Source organism: Protopterus annectens, chromosome 7.part0 (genome assembly GCF_019279795.1).
Source record: "Protopterus annectens isolate FY-2018-M chromosome 7.part0, PAN1.0, whole genome shotgun sequence".
Lineage (NCBI taxonomy): Eukaryota > Metazoa > Chordata > Ceratodontiformes > Protopteridae > Protopterus > Protopterus annectens.
In genome coordinates this window covers 315,193,494-315,213,440 of record NC_056739.1, presented here as the reverse complement: position 1 = coordinate 315,213,440, position 19,947 = coordinate 315,193,494, and the positions used below count along the sequence as shown (strand labels likewise).

The 19,947-nt window shown below is 40.3% G+C and overlaps 1 protein-coding gene across 1 annotated transcript in view; it reads left to right on the top strand.

The window, feature by feature from the left end:
* EIF2D (eukaryotic translation initiation factor 2D) overlaps window positions 1-19,947 on the top strand; it is a 486,000-nt gene that overhangs the window by 423,016 nt on the left and 43,037 nt on the right. Inside the window, exon 13 of the mRNA XM_044076862.1 lies at window positions 11,659-11,779. Within this exon, the coding sequence (XP_043932797.1) occupies window positions 11,659-11,779 (121 nt within the window). The remainder of the gene's footprint in view (window positions 1-11,658; window positions 11,780-19,947) is intronic.

Here is a 19,947-nt window from a genome sequence, read left to right as displayed (position 1 = left end):
CAGAGTATTTACGAAATGCCTGGCATCAGTAATTGCATACTGCAGACAACGAGGAATACAAATTTATCCATATGTGGACGACTGCCTGATCCAAGCGGACAGCAAGGCCATTCTATTACAGCATCTGGCATTTGTAACAAAGCTGCTAAGTTGCCTAGGGTACACAGTAAACAAAAAGAAATCAAAGCTAATACCCACACAAGACATAATATTCCTGGGTGCCAGCTTAAATACAAGGGCCCAGATGGCTTATCTCACGCCAGACAAACAAAAACAACTGACTCAATACTTCAAAAAGATGGCAACTTTTACCCAGCTCACTGCAAGGAAAATCCTGCAGGCATTAGGGTTCATGGCATCCTGCATTCAACTAATTCCACATGCAAAGCTGCATATGAGGAAATTACAATGGTACCTGAAAAGTGTGTGGGCTCAACACAGGCACAGCCTCGAAACAAGTATACCTCTCACTCCCTGCCTTCAAAAAGAGTTCCTATGGTGGGCTCAAGCATGTCAAATAAACAAGGGTCTTCCTTTTGTCTTACCTGCAGCAAACCAAACTATGACAACAGATTCTTCAGACTACGCTGTCCTGCCCTGTATGCACACATGGCAGGACAGTGCATACAGGGCAAATGGTCTGCAAAACAAATGCACCTACACATCAACCAAAAGGAGATGCTAGCTGTGCAAAATGCACTGACAGTCTTCAAGGACCTCTTGCATCCAGGACAACTACTAATAAGGACAGACAACACCACAGTTATGTGGTACATAAACAAACGGGGAGGAACACACTCCTACCCTTTATGCAGACAAGCAATGACCGTATGGAACACGGCATTGACTTACCAAGTACAATTGCAAGCACAATTCCTGCCAGGAAAGGAAAACATATTGGCAGACGAATTAAGCAGAAATTTGGCAGATCCTCACGAGTGGAGACTACACCCACAAGTATTTTCAATGATAACTCAAAGGTGGGGATGCCCAGACATAGATCTATTTGCCTCCCCCAAGAATTGCCAACTACAGAAATTTTGCACAAGGACTTATCATTCCCTAGCCTGGAAAGTGGACGCCCTATCATTTAGTTGGACAGCATTGACAGTCTATGCCTTCCCACCACTACCTCTCCTGACCAAGGTATTACTGAAAGTCAAATCAGAGAGACCACAAATGATCCTCATTACTCCGGACTGGCCATGTCAGCACTGGTACCCATTACTAAGGACCTTGACTCACAGCCCTCCATGGATCTTACCTCAACTCCCACTTCTGTTGACTCAGCAAAACTTTCAGATCCTTCACAGTCAGCTCAGGACTTTAAATTTAGCTGCATGGAGAATACCTTGAATTATCAATCAACACTTCTCTCAAAGGACGTCCTGAATGTCATTTTGGAGGCCAGGAGGCCCAGCACCAGAAAAACTTACTCAGACAAATGGAAAAGATTTTGTGCATGGAACCAGGCTAAAGGCCAGAATCGTTGGATACCAAATATTCCTCAAATACTACAATACTTCTTTCTCATCCATTAAGATCCATGCTTCAGCCATTTCAGCTCAATATAATACAGATCCCCCCATATTCTCACACTCTTTACTAAGGCAGTTTCTCAGAGGGGCTAAGAATATAAGATCCCCCAGAAAACCCCCAACGCCAGCTTGGGACCTCAACTTCGTTTTAGAAAAATTAACACTCCCTCCTTTCGAACCAGCCTTCTCAGCAGAACTACAGTACTTGTCATGGAAAACAGCTCTGTTGCTGGCTATCGCCTCAGCACGCAGGGTCTCAGAACTACAGGCACTTACGGCAGTGGAACCTTTCATCATTTTCCATCAGGACAGAGTCTGTTTACGTACTAACCCTACCTTTATGCCAAAGGTAGTATCCAGTGTGGCTTTGAATCAGACCATTCATTTACCCACCTTTTATCCAAACCCCCAGAATAAAGGAGAAAGACTCCTTCACTCTTTGGATATTCACAGACAGCTACGTTACTATTTGGATAAGACAAAGACCTTCAGAAAAACTGACCAACTCTTTGTATCCTATGCTGCAGATTCTCAAGGAAAGGCTATTTCAAAACAGACCATCTCCAAATGGATAGCACATTGTATCCGCTTTTGCTACTCGCACCATGGGAAAGCAGTGCCTGTTAATATTATGTCCCACTCTACCAGGGCTACAGCAACCTCAGCAGCCTTTCTCAGGGGGGTTCCAACCAAGGACATTCTGGAGGCAGCCACTTGGAGTTCAGTGCACACCTTTAACAAGCACTACCACCTTCCATTATACTCAAAAAACAGAGCTGGTTTTGCCACTGCAGTTCTGCAGGGCATCCTAGCTTCACCTAACCCAGTTTAGTACCAGCCACCCATCCATGGCTTTGGGATTCAACCCAAGTGTGATGACTGCAGCAGTATAACATGATGAACATAGTACAGTTTTGTACCTACCATAAATGTAGATGTTCGAGTGTATATACTGCTGCAGTCCAGGTTACCCTCCCACCATCCCCTCTACATACCAGGGTGTTAGTTATAACTCCATGTACATCAATCTGTTGGATGCATGTCTATATGATGTATTTGCTAACAGCTAGTACTATTGTTTATCTACTAAGGTATTTTTGCATAGTTATTTGTATTGCCTTCCTAGTTGGGGGCACCTGACATCTGGGGCAAGAAAAACTGAAGAAAATGGCGTCGGCTGCCTCTTTTATCCCCCTGTCGCACTGACATCAGGGAAGAAGCGACGACAACCGACGCCGGACGAAGACTTTGGGATTCGGCCGACTGCGGGACCGCCTGACGGCAGGATAACCCAAGTGTGATGACTGCAGCAGTATATGCACTCGAACATCTACATTTATGGTAGGTACAAAACTGTACTTTTTGGTAACTGGATGAATCCCTAAGATCTGTTTAAGAGGATGTCACTTTAGGGTTATAGGGGCAAGTTTTAAAAGCTCTAATATTTCAATAAGTAGAAGTTTCTACCTAGGATTTGACTTCCACTGCTTCTCTCCTGTGTACTCTTTTAAAACTGGGGAAAAACGTAAACAAAAAGACAAAGAGAAACCTAAGCAAAAAGAAAGCAAGAAATAAAAATCATACGAAAAAGGTCAGAAAAGACTAGGATTCTGTCTCCAGTCCCATCAGAACCCTTGGGTCTGGCATTGAAAGTTCCTAGACAAATGGAGATTTCTCACACTCCTTGGATCCAGTCACTGATGCTGTCTCCTTGCATCTCACTGGAGCCAGTGAATCGGCTGCGTTCACCTTTCCTGCAGGAGTGGCACTTATCGAGACCACTTTCACTGGCTTACTCTTCCAGGTCCCTTCAGTTATCAAGGATCCTTAAAGAAGCAGATAGTCACAGGATAATGTTGGAGGTTACTTTTGATGCATCTTCACCTAGGGTTCTTCCTGCACCATCCATACAGAGCATTCTAAGATTTGACTCCAACAGCCCCATCCATTGATATCACCTATTCCAGCCCGTCCTTGGGATCTGAGGCCCATGGGTCCAAGCGACCCTGTAGCACCCATATCAGAGTTTACAGTATTGTCAGCTTGGACTCCAAAAGTATTCCCTACTCTAGACTTCGATGCCTTCAGATTGGGATGAGTCTTGAAGCCAATTTATTAGTGCCGAGACTCAAAATGTGGCTTCACCAGTGAAACTTTAAGGTCAGTCTCTTTCCCTCAGTGCTTAGGCAGTCAGTAGCTTGGCTCCATTATTTACTTCAGATCCTTGCTGGGTTGATGGAACATTTTCCTACATCTCACTCCAGTAGTAATGGAGTCTTTTCGTCCATGATCTCCACCTCTGCATTCAAGACATTTGAAAGGGTTCTTGCTAGGCCAAGAGAATTGGTGCTTTCCACACACACATCTCCATCCAAACTCCTCTTGGACACAGTGTCTGACTCTACATATTCAGGTTGACAGGGATAGCCAGCTTTATTCAGTCTTAGCCATGCCCAGTCTGACTCTGATCCATCTACAGAACTCCCATTGAGGCAGGACTTTAGAAAAGAAACTTGTAAGAGGAGACATTTAGATTCCTCTCTAGAATCAGTTACTGAAGACACAGACTTGGATAACTGGATGGATTCCTAAGATCCCTTTAAGAGGATGTCACTTTTGGTGACATTTTGGAATTGATAAAACAATGAAGGGGTTGATCCACAGATACACCCTGCCCTGAGGAATTTGTGTTCCTTGAGCGTTTGAAACTGCTCTCTTACCTCCTGGGTAGTACCACCTGTTGATAGACTTATAGAATTAGCTCAGCAGGCTTGGAAGGATCCTGATAGGGCGGAGCCAATTCCTAGAAAGCCAGATAAAATTTTGGTTGTAGCCAAGGACAAAGCACACTGGAGCAAGGGCCCCCTGGTTAGATGTCAATTTGTGGCAGTAACCACTAAGAAGGAACTCTTTGAAGTGAGTACATCTGTCCAGCCTACTAACAAGGAATCTGTCACTGGACAGGTTTGGAAAACAGATGCATCTGTCAGAGACTTTCACATTCAGAGCGCTGAACTACCTGGCCCAGTTGACTCATTTCCCAAGGGACTTGAATAAGGAGCTCTACAAGTCCTTATAGGGTAGCCTACCAACGGACATCCAAGAAACAGTGGAGTCCCATATGTCTAACTTACAGTCATAGTCCAACATATCCATGCATCTTTGAGAGCAGCAGGAAGCATCATAGCCATACACCGGTATGCCTGGATATGATGGCGTGACTTTGTTGAAGGCTTCAAGACATCCTTCCTTAATACCCCCTTTGATGATTCCACACCCTTTGGTCCAAAGATTAAGGAAGCTCTCACCAGAGGCAAGCAAGATGGTAAGACCTTTTCTATTTTTTGGAATCCACTTATCTACCCGCACAGGATAACCTCTTCCAGGAAGCAGAGGAGTGGTAACAAGATGTGGCTCAGAAAAATCTCAAGGGTTTAACCGGGATGCTCCTGCAGACAAGTCCTCTCGAGGCAGGGGGGGGGGGGCAATTTCAATGGATTTCACCCTAGGGCAGAGGCAGATGGCATAAACAGGGATTTTGCAGTCCCTTTTTTGAGAATTCCTTCCAGCCCTCCTGAAGGATTGCCTGACTGCCACATTCTGGAGGCAGTTGGTGTGCGTTTACCCCTGTACCCTCAAGCTTGGCAGGCCATCACTCTAGCTACTTGGGTGCTGAGGATTATCACCAAAGGCTGTATAATTCTGTCTGTTTCCCCTCCTTAAAAGAAAAGAAGTATTCCCACAATGCCACCTGATCAGATGGAATCCACAACAGCAGATGTCTTTAAGCTGTTGGAAAAAGAGTCATCCAGTAGGTCTCCCCAACCCAGACCAGTTACAGTCTGGAGTCTATTGCAGATTCTTTTTATTTCTAAAAAAAAAACAGGGTACCTAAGGTCATGTTTGGACTTCAGTCATCTCATTCAGTTTGTAAAGCAGACAAAATTGCAGATGGTCATGGCTCAGTCCATTCTACCTGTTTTGAGGAAGAACAATAGGATGTTCTTAATATATTTCCAGGATACCTTCTACCATATTAATATAGCGAGGCAATCCAGGAAATTTCTCCATTTCTGGCTGGGAGCCATTCACTTGCAGTTCAGGGCACTGTACTTTGGTCTCACCACACACCCCCTCCCAGGCTTGCAGCTTATCTCATCCTGATAGGGTTCCAGGTGTTCCCATATTTAGATGCTTGTCTCCTCACTCCCCAGCCAAGGATCTTCTGGTCCAGCAATGTGACATCTTGCCCCATCTTCTTCTGAAATTGGAAATCACAGTCAATCAATCAAAGAGCCATTTGACACCCATACAACATATAGAATTCATCGGAAGACACCTGAATATGAGCAGTGAGGTAGCCAGACTCCCAAAGTTAAGGTTTGTTAATCTCTGTTATGTAGCCTTTCAAGTTCTCCAACACCTCTTGCCTCCTGCAAGACATTCTGTGATTTAAACAACAAGTACAGCAGTTACTTTGCCCTCATCAGTCATCCCTCCACAGGGGCAGACACCAAGGTATGTTGTAGCCCATAGTTGGACCCCTGGGTCTTGTATGTGTCCCCCTTCCTCTAATAAACTTTATTCAGAAAGCAAGAAGGTGCAAAGCAAGGTAATCCTCTTTGCTCTTTCTTCGAAGTTGGCAATTTTAATTCGCCTTCCTCTTGCCATCTAGGCAGCCTCTCCCACACCCAGAGACACTGAAGTTAACCGCATGATTCATTCAATTTTAGTGGTGCCCAGAGTTGCCAGACTTTCCACACAGGTGGATCATATTTTGTCAACTTCACAAAAGTGTAGCATCAGGAAAGTTTACCTCAGCAAAAGGATTTCAATCTGGTCAGTTCCTAGAGGGATGGATTCTTTTTTTGTTTCTCTCCCTTCTATTCTAGACTTCTTGTCAAATCTTTTCCAAAAGGTGCTAGCTTTTCAACAATAAAGGTTCAGTTAGCAGCTGATTCCAGTTTCCATGTTGGACACAATCAAACTGCTGTAGCTTCACTGAAGATTTAAAAGACCTTTTTAAAAGGAACCTTCCTCTTGAGACCTCTGTAAGGGATCCAGTCCCTCTGTGGGATATAACTGTCCTGCTTCAAGCATTAACAAAACCTCCCTTCAAACCTGCAGCAAAGTCAAATTTAAAGTATCTTTCTTGGAAGATCATTTTTCTGGTTGCCATTTCTTCGGCTATAAGAGTGTCAGGTTCCAAGCCCTTTCTTCTAAAACCCCCCTTACTTGATCTTTCATAAGGATATTATTTCTTTGAGAACAAATCCCATATTCATTCCAAAAGTGGTATCCAAAATGAACCTTAATCAAACCACTTCTTTACCAGTATTCTTTCCAAACTTTTCCAACAAAGGAGTGTATACTCTGTATTTATTAGATGTTCACAGATAGCTTAGATTTTATCCCCACAGGACTAAAGATTGTTGGAGATTTGATCAACTGTTTGTAGCTTTCTCTAGAGCCACTTTAGGCCAATGTGCTTCATAAGTGAGACTGTCATGTGGCTTTCAGATTGTATAGCTTTTGTGCACAAAAAAGCGGGTCATTCTTTCACCAAGAAAGCAAAAATTCATTCACTAAGGTCTGCTGCTGCTACTTTTGCCTTTATGCATAGAGTTCCTATCAGTGAAATATCTGCTGCAGCAGGTTGGTCCACAGTTCACACAGTCATATCTGATTACAAGCAGATGTACAGTCAAGATTCCATACGTCTTTTGACTCCACCATTCCCAGGAATATCCTTCCTTGATACCTCCCTGGGATTTTTGGTAGCTAGGGAATCTGTCCCCAAGGTTGAATAAGATGAAAAAAAAAGACAACATTGGATACGAAAATTGCATACTCACCTTAATGATAGAGCCATATTGTCTAGTTACCGTCAAAACAAAATACAATATTGGATATGAGAATTACATGCTCACCTTAATAACAGAGCCATATTGTCTAGTTATTGTCCGTTTCAACATCTTTCCCTGTTTCTCCCATCCAAATTTCTTGCCTGGTGCTCCTCTTTGATTAAATGGATCTAACTAGGAGCATTGTCATTGTGCAACCTCGGTTGCAACCTTTCTGTGTCATGTCTTGGTATAGATTGTCAGGAATTTCTTTTGATAAGAAAATGAAAATCTGTTTACTCACAAGTAGGCAGACTTGATCTGAGGCATTTGGAGGAAGGGAGAGATTATAGAAAGGGAAGGATTCAGAGACCTGGATCTGCAGCTTCCAAAATACGCTGAGTTCAGATCTGATAATCCAAAGGTTGAACTGGACAAAAAGAAGACCGCACTGATCTATCATTTTGGTGAGCACATAACTTCCATTTCTGCTTCCCTTACATTGTTTTTAATTATACTGGTAATTATATGGTTTTCATAGATGATACTTTTATAGAATAGCTTAAACAAAAATTCAAAAATTTGTTAAAACTGTTCTTATGGAGGGAGGGTGTGTGTATTATATATATATATATATATATGTGTGTGTGTGTGTGTGTGTGTGTGTGTATATATATATATATATATATATATACATATATACATACATACACACACACAAACTTGTACCTCAATCTCATGCTCAGAGCTACACAAGAACAAAAGCAGAATCAAGCTTGTTGAGCATAAATAAACTAGTGAATTTAAACTTTAATAGATTGTTTGTATTGGAATCTTATGTATATAATATATACACACTTCTCTATAATAAAACATGCACAGCATGAAAGTATGTTGAGTGCAATCTTAATGTTAATATACAAAGAGTAGGTATGAAAACACATTTGTTTTGGGACACAGACATAGACATTTCTTTTATTTCAAAATGAACTGTGGTGGTACACAGTTCCCTGGCTCTGTGGAGTTGGTCTATATATGTAAAGGTGATGTGCCAGCTGATTCCCTGCAAAAAGAGCCTTTCTTGCAGTGACAGTGTGTACTACTGTTTAGCTGTACAGCTGACACTAATATAAAATGCAGAAGTGTGTTAAACATATATCTGATAAAGTAAGCTTGATCTTTCTTGTAGTGTATTTTACTTATCCGTGTATATTTTGAATGTTGTATGACAAAAAGTCTGAATGTACAAGTCCTATCTATACTTTTGTGTGCTCAAGTAGCAGTTTTTTGTCTTCTTGTGATGGTGTAGTCTTGAATTCCTTTGCAATGCTTATGAAAGGGAACAAGCAGCAAGTACATCTGTTGGTCTATTTAGTGTAAGTCATAAAAAATGCTTTTATTTTATGAAAGTGAGTAGTGTTTGTTGGTTATCCACATAAAGCTGGCCTTTTTGTATGTGTTCGTTTGGTCTTGCTGTTTGGTCCAAGTATAACTTTGTCTTTAAAGTTCCAACCCTTTAAAGGGTTTCACCGTTGTGTATGTGATAACAGTTCTCTGACATCTGAACATCTGGCATTCACTTTACAAACATACTACTCACAAACACTTTTACAGGTGAGTCTCTACTGCAGTTGAGTGCCCCTGTCATTTGTTTTACACAGGTGAGACTAAACTAGCCTTTCCTATTAGAATTGAGGAGCATGTAGGCAATGCATGCAATAATGTCAGGAAAGCCCTCTAGCAGTTCATTATAAGGAGTAGCATACATATGAAATGTCTAATTTGAAAGTTATTTTTGAGAAGGTGTTTTCCAATGTTGGCAATAAATTATTAGTAAAGAAAAGATTACAATATAAGGAGAGAATTTTAAACAACATATTAATACCAGATGGACTTAATCAGACTTATAATTGGAAGATTGTTCTAAATTAGCTAATTGATGGTTTTGCAATTCATTGTGTGGCTGAGATTTTTTTTCCTCCCTGGAAGGCTTTACATCTAGGATATTAAACTTTTTTGTGTATGGAATTTTGCTGTTTTTTTTCCATTTTGCTAGTTGTTTTTACAATCTCTCTCACCTTATACAAAGGTGTGTGTGTGTGTGTGTGTGTGTGTGTGTGTGTGTGTGTGTGTGTGTGTGTGTGTGTGTGTGTGAGTGTGTGTGTGTGTGTGTTGACATGGATACTTGAGGGGGTTAGTATGTGGTACTTACAGTCTTGACAGTCGTGTACTGTATGTTTAAGGAATGAATCCTGAACCAAGTACAGATATTTCACTTGAAACAGGCACCCACATGTTCCATTTATCTTTTTCTCTCTCGTTATGAAAGGGAACAAGCAACAAGTACATCTATTGGTCTATTTATTTTTTAGTATGGAGTGCTGTTTCCAACAAATCTGCAACAAGTGATAGTTGTGTAAGTTGTGTTGGATATGAACTTTACACTGTTTTTGCAGGTTTTTGAGTAGGCTGTCTCCAGAGGTTTTCTGCAGTATTTTCTGATTTATCTGGTAATGTTCCAAGTTGTTTGTTAACATTTTATGTAGTTTTTGTTTTGTTGCTTTAGTACACTGAGGACTAGGTTAATATCTTTTAAGTTTAATTTTTAGACCCAAGTTTTGAGTGTTTGTTTGTTTTGTGAGCAATTTTTTAGTAATCCCATATTCCACTTGGCTGTTTTAATTTTCATTATTTTCATGTAAGTTATAGGTAGACAGTGTTTAGGTATACACATATTTGTACACGTAGGTATTTATACACACACACACACACACACACACTTTTTTTATACTATGACTTGTGTAGACTACCACCAGAATTTGCTGTGCAGACTGTTTGCTTTATCCTGGACACCAACACAAAATACAACAGAGTATGGTGTGGTCAGCTTAAGACTACAACGTTAGGGATATCTATCTGCTAAAACTGTCTAATTAGAGAATTGATGCTCATCTGCCGGTAAATTTGTAAGCCTGTATTTGAAATTCAGCGGTAGTAATTGTTGTTGTGCACCTCTTGATTAGAAAGGGCCAAGTCTATTCACTGCAGCAGCAGGACTGGCATGCTACAGGAAACAGTGACTCAGCATTTTTAAGGACCCTTTTTGGCTATTTAAAAAAACAACTCCTTAACTGTCTCTTATAATGCTCCACACCTCCTCTTCTCTCAAGACCTGTTCCTGCAAGCAGTGAGATACATTCCTAGGTACCCTTGCATTTTTATCAGCAAATTTTCTAGCTTTATTTTTCAGATTTTCCATGTAACTTCATTTCCAAATTTCAGTCTTGTCAGATCTTTTCATTGTACATTGTTTCACTCCGATATTGATGGTGTTAATGGCATTTTTTTAACCATTCCTCCTCATTCCTGCCAGGTTGACATCTAATCTTTCGATACACTTAGGCAAAAAATAAAAAATAAATACTTGAACACAACGAAAAGCAGTCAATGGTGCAAATTGTCTTCTTTAATTCATTCTGGTACCTCGGCCTTCGCCTTCTCAAGGAATACATTGTAATGAAAAACACCAACCCTTTTTGTAACACCACCACATCAAATTTGCATAGTTAATTAATTAATTGATTGTTTTATAAATGCACTATGTAAAGGTGTGTTCAAGTATTTATTTTTTGACATCTAATCTTTGGCATTTTCTGTGCTAGTTAAATGGTGTAATGATACTCTGAGTTAATGTTAGTTTATGCTTTAGCTTATTGGTTCTTTGTATGTATTTGACATTAGCATTTGTCTGGGTAAAGAAAAGGCCTTGGGGTTTAGAAAAGCATGGTAATTGTGGACATACAAATTCCTCTTGAAGACATTCATGCCATATGTGTGATGCAACTCAGGAAAAGAGGCTGAGGGACTCTATCCTGCTGTTGAAGTGACCGGCCAGGGTCTTCACGATCCACATTCATTCATTTCAGCATTACCAATCATCACCTTACTTACAGAATTTTTCCTGTGTTCTGTAATCTGGAGGAATGGCCCTGAGAACCTATAGGGTTGCATGGAAATATTTTTGTTATGCAGGTAAAAAAAGCCAAACTGTATCTGGAGAGAAGTGGAGGCGCTGAGCATTGCGGGAACTGGAAAGTGGGTTTTTGAGCCTGGGAGAATTTTAAAATGCCAAACACATGTTGCCTGTGGCTTACCAGTCTTGAAGTGAATGGATCTGGATCACAAAGCTCCAGCATCATAGGAAGTATATTGAGTAGCCTCACACAGCTGTACTCTCTTGATTCCTAAATCTTATTGTCGACTTTACTTTTTCCTAGATGCCTGGAGAGGATGCAGCCATGCCATCAAGTCACATTTCCTGGACATGCTCCTATTATACGGAAAGGAAACATTGAGCCTGTTGAGATCAGTATAGCACAAAGGGGATCCAATAAAAAGGTGAGAAATTCCGGGGACTCTGGTAGTCATCTTAATCATTAGACTGCTTTATTTTTCTTGAATTATTATTTTTTTTTAATCTGATTTATTAGTCAGTTAGGATGAAGAAAACAGGATGAGAAATGTAGGCAGATGGTAATGCAGGAGGAAGAAACAAGGATGTGCTTAAATACATTAAGATAAAGAGTAAACAGGATTTGTTTGTACTGAGATGGAAGAGAAAAGAGGTGGTGGGGTTTCATGAGCAGGCTGACGTTATTTATTTATTTTTTTTAATATATATTGTCTACATTCTCACAAATAAGAAATTAACAAGATGCAGGTGCTCCAGTGTGAGACAACAGGTACATTTATGGTGCAGTCTTAGATGGATGATGATATTATAATGGATGGCTTAGGTGATAAGTTAAGCAGGTTCAAAGCAAATACCTCTTAATGTTATCAGAAGTTGAGGTGTGATTGTTTTTTTTTTTCCTCACACATTCTTATTTAATATCCCTTCAAGAGGAAGCTTTCTGTAATTTTCTGTTACAGGAAAGGGGCATGGCAATTATTTGGTTATTATAGGTCTGTCAATATGACATCTTATTTTTGGTAATCTATGTAGACAATATTGGAAAAAAATCCTAATTAGTACCGATCAGCAAGAGTTTAATAAAAGTAGTATTGTAAAATGGGTGGCTTGGTTTTGGTGATTGAGCTCAGAAGTATTCAGTAAAGGATTGCCAGTGGATATGATTATTTGCATTCTAGTAGGGCATTTGCTGTGTCGATATCCAAGATTATAAAATTGAACCATGTGGGTATATACGTAGAAGGAAAGTACAGTAAATTACAAAATTGGTTGTTTAGTAGAGTTCATAATGTGGTGTTAGTAGTGGGTTTGTCTGAAGTTTACTGGATCCTCAGCATTACTTCAGTATGTTTAGTTTTGGGCCCTGTAGCAGTGGTGACAAAATGGGTTACTACTTACTGTCGTCAGGTGTGGTTTGACCACACTTTCGTGCAGGTGAATATCACTTTATGCAGGTCCTGTGCATGCTGGCTTTTTTCACATCAGGTAGACTTAAGTCCTATATGTAAATGTAACAGTTTTGGATGCTGTCTTCAGTTATCGGTGAATCTTTAAGCCATTTATCATGTTTTAAAGATTTTGAGATTAGTCCACCCCAGTGCCTTCCACGCTAGATTTTTGTGGTGTCCTTGTTCATTCTTTGCTCAAATGCGAACTGAGACTGTAAAGCCAGACTAATAACTGCTTAATTTGGTCATGACAGTCAAGGCCTGCTATTTTCATCTACTGACTGACCCCACATCCAGCAGTTTGAGTCCTGTTGTTGAGTGCGTATACCACACATCTGATTACAATAAAAATAAACAATTATGGGCACAGTGTGTTTAAGTTTGTTTCACACAAAGACACAGTAGTCCATTTATTCTATGGTGTCTTATAAGGGCCTTCTGTTTCCTAAAAGTAACCTATGCAGGCCTAGCCCTACCTGTGAGTGAGTTCTTTTACCACCATTACCTTGAGGAGGAGGACCTTTTTCTCCTTGAGTTCTCTACTGGTTGCACATAGTGATTCAGTGAGCAAGCTAGAATATTATCTTTTGTCTCTCTGTCAGTGCACTGGGACATATACCATTCATTGGATGATAACTGATTGAAGAGAAGCCTCGTTAACTGTAGCTTCCTGAACTTTTTTTTTTAGTAGATATTAGATATCCCCCTATTCTGCTGACCATCAAGCACCTCCACCTTTATGAGGAATCTCAAGATCTGCTTGGGCAAGAGCTATCCAAGAGAATAGTTATTCAGTCAGACATGAGGTAGTTTTTCTCACTGGTATCCCAGCAATAAGAGCATTTGTGTAGGCCGCTATCCTTTCCCCTGGAGAAGGGGATGTGGTTATGTACATGACTGCACTTGACTCACAGTGCTGTTGCCCTACAAGTGTGCACTGATGAGAGCTATGGGCTGCTGGTGGCTTTGTAAGCTGTAAACATGCCCTCAGGATGCCCATTGCAGTGCTGCCCCTCCTCTGAGGGACTGTGACTATATGCATCCTGCTCTAATGGGTTCTTGTTTTGGTTTAACTTCTCCAACAATCATTGTACAGCAAATTTGGAAGTTCTGCATTTAGGATTATCCAGATACTCATATAGACTCCCCATGACATAATTTAGTAGTTTTGTAAGTAGATACACCCCCAGCCTACCATTTCTTTTTGCTAATAGCATAGAATGGATGACCGTCCTTGTTGCTGTCTATATAATTTTGCATTCACATATCTATATACTGACAGTGTGTGTCTATCAAATTGCCAGTAAAGACCTACACTGACAGGAGGAGCATAGCAGTGGTAACTACCACAAGTGTGAGTGAGATTGTCCTGCTACTTAGAGTAATAAAAGGGAGAATATTTTGGGGTTACTTGGTGTCCAGAACAATGGTTTCTGTCAAGAGCAGTACATATGGGTACAAGCTGTGGTGGAGGGATTCATCCACTCAACTCAACACATAACTCAGAACTGTCACAAGAATATGCACGTGAAAAAGCATGTCAAGGTCTAACCCTTCATATGCTAAGTCCTTATGGTTTACTCAGACCCTTACGATTTCTGCAGATAAGCCCTTCCTTACCTATCAAGTGCAAGAGCCCTCACTGGTAGAAGGTGATTGGAACCACAGGAGGAGAGCCGTCATCTCCACCCCTATGGAGTGTATCCCCAACATTCATTTTTTTACTGCCCTTAGTCCACCAAATAGCACCCAAGTGTGACCAGGCTGATCTCAAGAAGCAGTTCTCCTGAGTAACCCTGTCACTCATGGTACTGAAGACTGGAAATTTCCATCCTAGTGCAAGTCCCATGGCTCTTTTGTGTCTGCGAGTCCCAGTTGAGTTGTTTCTCCGGTCATTCCACTTCAGGGCTTATCTGATGGGAGTTTGAATTGCCATGCAGTATTGCACTCTTCTGAAGTAAGGCCTGAATCTGGCACTGGATATGCTGCATGCCCTTCTGCACACACTGCATTCCTTTCTTGAAGTTATGCCACTTACCAGTTTCATGATCATGCATCCTTCACATTCTTACCTTGTCATGATATGCTGAAGTTTGTCATTGCAGGTAAAGGAGGGAACAGAACTTCTTTGTACTTCAGTGTCTCTGAAGAGTCAAAGGAAGCTGAGGCCATTGTGTATGAAATGGGCATGAATGAGTCCACTTCTCCCTCCATCTGTCCTACAGATGACCCCTCCTTCGGAAAGGTCTTGGGGCTTTTTATATGCAGCTTAAACTAGCCTTGACCCCCCCCCTTTACTCCCAGAAATGCCTAACAGAACTTCTAAGGAGAAGCTTGACGCGCTGTGGAATGTTTTCTTTATCGATCCACTCAGTAAAGCTGCTAATCACAACTCTTTTGTCTTGTACAATGCTGAAGCAGAGGAAAGCAAAAAAATGAATTCTACCCAGAGATGTGACCAGTCTAGAATGACATTGACTTGACTTCGCAAATGAAAATTTCAAAGGTAATAAAGGATAGCTCATCTTGTAATTGGGGGAAATAACATATGTGATAGGGCATCATAGTTTGAAGCAGTAGCTAGCTAGTTGGCTAGTGGGTAAAGAACAGCAGCATATTTTTTAAACATGTCACAGTAAAACTAATAAACCATTATGTTCTTGGTTGTTAATTACTTTAATATTGACTGGTACTTTAAACTTTGGATTATTGAACAGATCTTTATTAATTCCTCATTTAATTACCCCCATAGGTCTGATTTAAGTGCTTATTTTTGTAAAGTTTTCAAACTACATTTATATCCAAGGTGTGTTTTTTATGTCGCTGCCTAATTACTGTAAACATTGCATTATGCTACAGAAATTGCTTCCTTTTTAATATACACTTTATAGCATTTTTATTATTTATGTGCTAAGTAATACTCATTGATTGAAAGAAGTATGACTTTAAAATATCTTCACTTTTGTTTGTTTTAAAGTATTAGTGTGGCTGATTCGTGCAGAATGGAAACAGTTTTAATTTTTAAAAGTGGTACCACATATAAATTTATGAAGTTTAATTGTCCTTTTGGTGAACTTTATCCTTGTTTTTGTGATTATGTGCTGGGTATTTCACACTGTTTCTATCATATCAGCTGAAGAATTTGGCTGTGTCACCAGGGTTTAATAGTCAGTATGGTGTGACATCACATATAATGGAGAGAGCCTTTACTGAGCTGATAGTCCTCAGCAGCAGTGGTAATGATGTAGTCATTGAAGTCACAGTTAGGCTTATTTTGTAATAATTCATTTGTTTGACCTGGGTGTCATTGTGATATGTTTCCTAAGTAGGAGCGATCAAGATATTGCTGAGGTAGCTGCTGCTAGGCATCTCCTCGACATTATCAGCATTGCAAATAATTGACCTGTCTATCAATGAGATTTTGTTCTAAGCTTTGACGATGTATCGTAGGAGCCATATATCTGCCAGACAATCCTTATGACATCCTCTGCATTTCATGACAACAGTGGAGATTGACCTTGCTGCCAAAGTTTCTTTCCCTAAGTAATAGTAGTAATGATATAGTTAGTCTTAGGAGTCGCACTGTGCTTGCAAACCTGGTGGCATCAGCAGCACTCTGCGATATGACATTTGACTTGAACTGTCTGTCGAGGAGTTGCTGTCCTTAGAAGGAGAGAAATGGTTAAGGATGACCTGGCCTGTTTTCCTAATCAATAAGCAGCATTCCCATGTTAAATACAGACATGATTCTGACTTTGTCTTGCTGCTAATGTTTTTCCAGTCCATTTCATTTGTTCTTGGATTCTGCTACTGAAGTTGATTCTACAGCTTCATTAGGAAGGTTGTCCTGTACAGCTGCAGCCTTGACTGTGAAACATTAGTTCTTAAAATTACCCTTGAGCCAGACCTTTCTTCCGTTTGTGTTGCTTTGCTGTTTTGATGATCTATGTTTCTGAAAGTTTCTGCCACTTTGGACTGCATTAGTTCCTTTTTGATATTTAAATGTTTCATTTCCACTTTTCCTCCTTTCTTTACATCATATTTATTGTGTTCCTACAGTGTATCTTCATATATCATGTGTACTTTCTGCACAGTTGTTGCTGTTTTCTGTGCAGTTTTCCATGATTTTACAGTGCATACTGAAGTGTTACTTCTCGAGCAGTACTCCAGATTCCCACCAAGTTTTTCATAAAGAATTTTAAAAAATGTGTTTGCTGGTAACCCTACTTTTGCTGTTACTCCCTAGAGTTCTCTGAAAGTAGAGAGAGAGGGGTGTGGAATACCACAGTCTTGCTGATGAAACTCAGGCCTGTCTCTACTTAAGACAAGATGGCAATTTTGTTTACTTTAGGTCACACTTAAGTCCATACATTCATGGCTAATTTGAAATTAGTTGAAAATCAACACCTCAGAAACTAAGGCATTGGCAGTTCATGCAGCTGTGAGAGGCTCTGCTGCCCCCACTATTTCCCAGTTTCACCACATTCTCTAGCTGAGACCCTGCTGTGCCCCTGCCATTTCCCAGTTTCATCACATTCTGTGGCAGAGACACTGTTTGCCCCCCACCATTGCCCAGTTTCATTGTGCTCTGTGGCAGTGACTCTGCTGACCCACCATTGCCCAGTTTCATCAAGTTCTGTGGCAGAGGCTGTGCTAATCCCATCATTGCCCAATTTCATCACGTTTTGTGGTAGAGACTCTGCTGCCCCACCATTTTCCACTTTCGTTATGTACTGTGGCAGCAAGCTTGAATTTGTTAATAAATTTGTAACCTTGGTGTTATCTTACACTGTAGGTTTGCATTGCAGGACCAGATGTCATCTGTTGTGAACTGTTTCCATTTGTGAAATATATAAGGGATTAAGCACCTAATGTCTCAAAGCTAAACTTCGGGTTATTGCCCATGCACTGGTCTCAAGGTTTGACTGTTTTCAGTGCCCATTACTGGTCTCAAGGTTGGACTGCTTTCAGTGCCCATTACTTGAGATCTCGTAAAACTGAGTTGGAGCATTTACAGATGGTGCAGAACTCTGCTGCAAGGCTACTTACTGGTACAACTTATTATCAGCATATAATACCTGTTCTGTGTGGCCTACATTGGCTTCCTGAGCACTACAGGGTATAGTTTAAAATCTTTATGTATTTGTCCATTCGTAACCTGGGTTTGTATTGACTGAAGCAGATTGTAGTGCCTCACTGCCTGTACAAGTCTTGCACATATCTTCTGAGGTTCTGCTGGCTATTTCACATGTGGACCTTACCATTTCTGGGTTCCATTCATTTTCTTATCAGGCCCTTCACCTGTGGAATTTGCTAACCACGTTGTTTTAGGAGTACTCACTGCTGGCCATCTTCAAGAGGGCACTTAAATCATTGGGTTGAATGATTAAATTTGCTTATTTAATTACTATTACATCATTAATTGTTTATGTTATAATGAGAATAATTCACATAGTTGCCCATCTGGTTAATGTTATGATGTTTTGTGTTAAAACTTTGTAATGAAGTTGAACTTCAGTTGCTGTTATTTTGATAGCCAGGTTTAATGTCCTCCGCATTTTTCATTAAATCTAATTAGCCTTGCAAGTCACCATCCCACTAATTCTGAAGAATCAATTTTCATTCTGTTAAAACCACCATCTATATTGACACAGTTGCATGTCTTGGTCATTCTTTCAGAGAGAGTTTCCTTTCCAGGCTTGAGCCAATTTCCACGATACAGACTTTGAAAGGATTGGTCCTAGAACCAGTCATAGTGCTTTAGACTTGCCAAAGACTCTTCTGGAAACTTGCTTCCTATGATAAACAAAAATATTTTGGGGTGCACTTTGATAATTTTATTCATATCAGCTATTACATTGAGATAATTGAAAAATGTCTGCAGTAGTTAAAGATTCCCTACAGAATTGTTAACCTTTTAACTACTGATACTAGAAAAATGGTTAAGAATGTTTTGTTACATCAGTTCGAATATGCCTTTCCAGTCATTGTCCTTAACTCTACATGGAGTACATCTTTGATTCAAACTACAAAGAACAAAATTCTGTGATATATTATTACACTCTATATCTAGGGCGTTGACTCCCTGTGACAGCTAGGGCCCTAGCATTTAGCCTTCTAAATCGATTTATAGATACTTACTAGGCTGTTAATCTGTGAGGATCTTAAGAAGCCAAGCCTCATATCCCCATAGTGGCATTTAGCACTTGCATTTTGCATACTAAAAAAACCTGGGGCAGGCAGAAAAGAAAAGTGGGGGGGGGGGTGAGTCTGTGATCATCCAGTCATCCAAATTACATTTGAACAGAGTAAGAGAAGTATTTGAATTATGTGCAAAAGAAGAGGGTTCCATAGAAGAGGTATTCTGTTTGATGTGTACTTGTCTCCAGCATGTTTTATTTATGTTGCAAAAGAGATCCTTTGAGCTGTTCAGTCTACCACTGGACTTGTGAATGTGCAATAGGTCTGACGGGATAGGGTCTGTTGAGGCTGTGTACTTGAAGTAGAGGTTACCTTTTTACTTGCTTGTGTGATTCTGAGAAATAGAAAAAGGCTTTGAGACACTGCATAGTTTTTGTGATTTAGTTCCCTAATTTTATTTAATGAGAATGGATTGTGGTTGCTCCATTTGTGACAAATGTTTGGATTGGTACATACCAAATAAGGAATTATATTGATCAGCCTGATGAATAGTACACTGGAATGATTACATCCCTTTTGGATATAAGCTGTGCAATGTGAAAGGACTTCCTTACAATTTCTAGATATGTGGTAGTCAAGGAACCGGTCATCGTTCACATAGGTTCCCAAATCCCAGACTATGAGATAGAATGTGTAATAGTTACAAGGGAAGTCGTGTTTGCTGAAGAATATAGTTATACATGGTCAGTGGTTTGGACACTAGCTATTTGTTTGGGAAAAGCCCTCTTGGAGGATTTTGTGTCTTCTGGGGAAGTTTATGATGGCACCAAGTTTGCAGTCATCTGCAGTCTCAGTCAGCCATAAGACCTTAAAATTTGCTTTAACCTCTGAGGAGTAAACACCAAAAAGAAGTGGCCCAAGGACTGGACCCTGGAGAAAACCACCAGTGAAAGGACTTTTGGAGGAGGTAGAGATGCCCATTCTAATTTCTTTGGTTCTGTGCA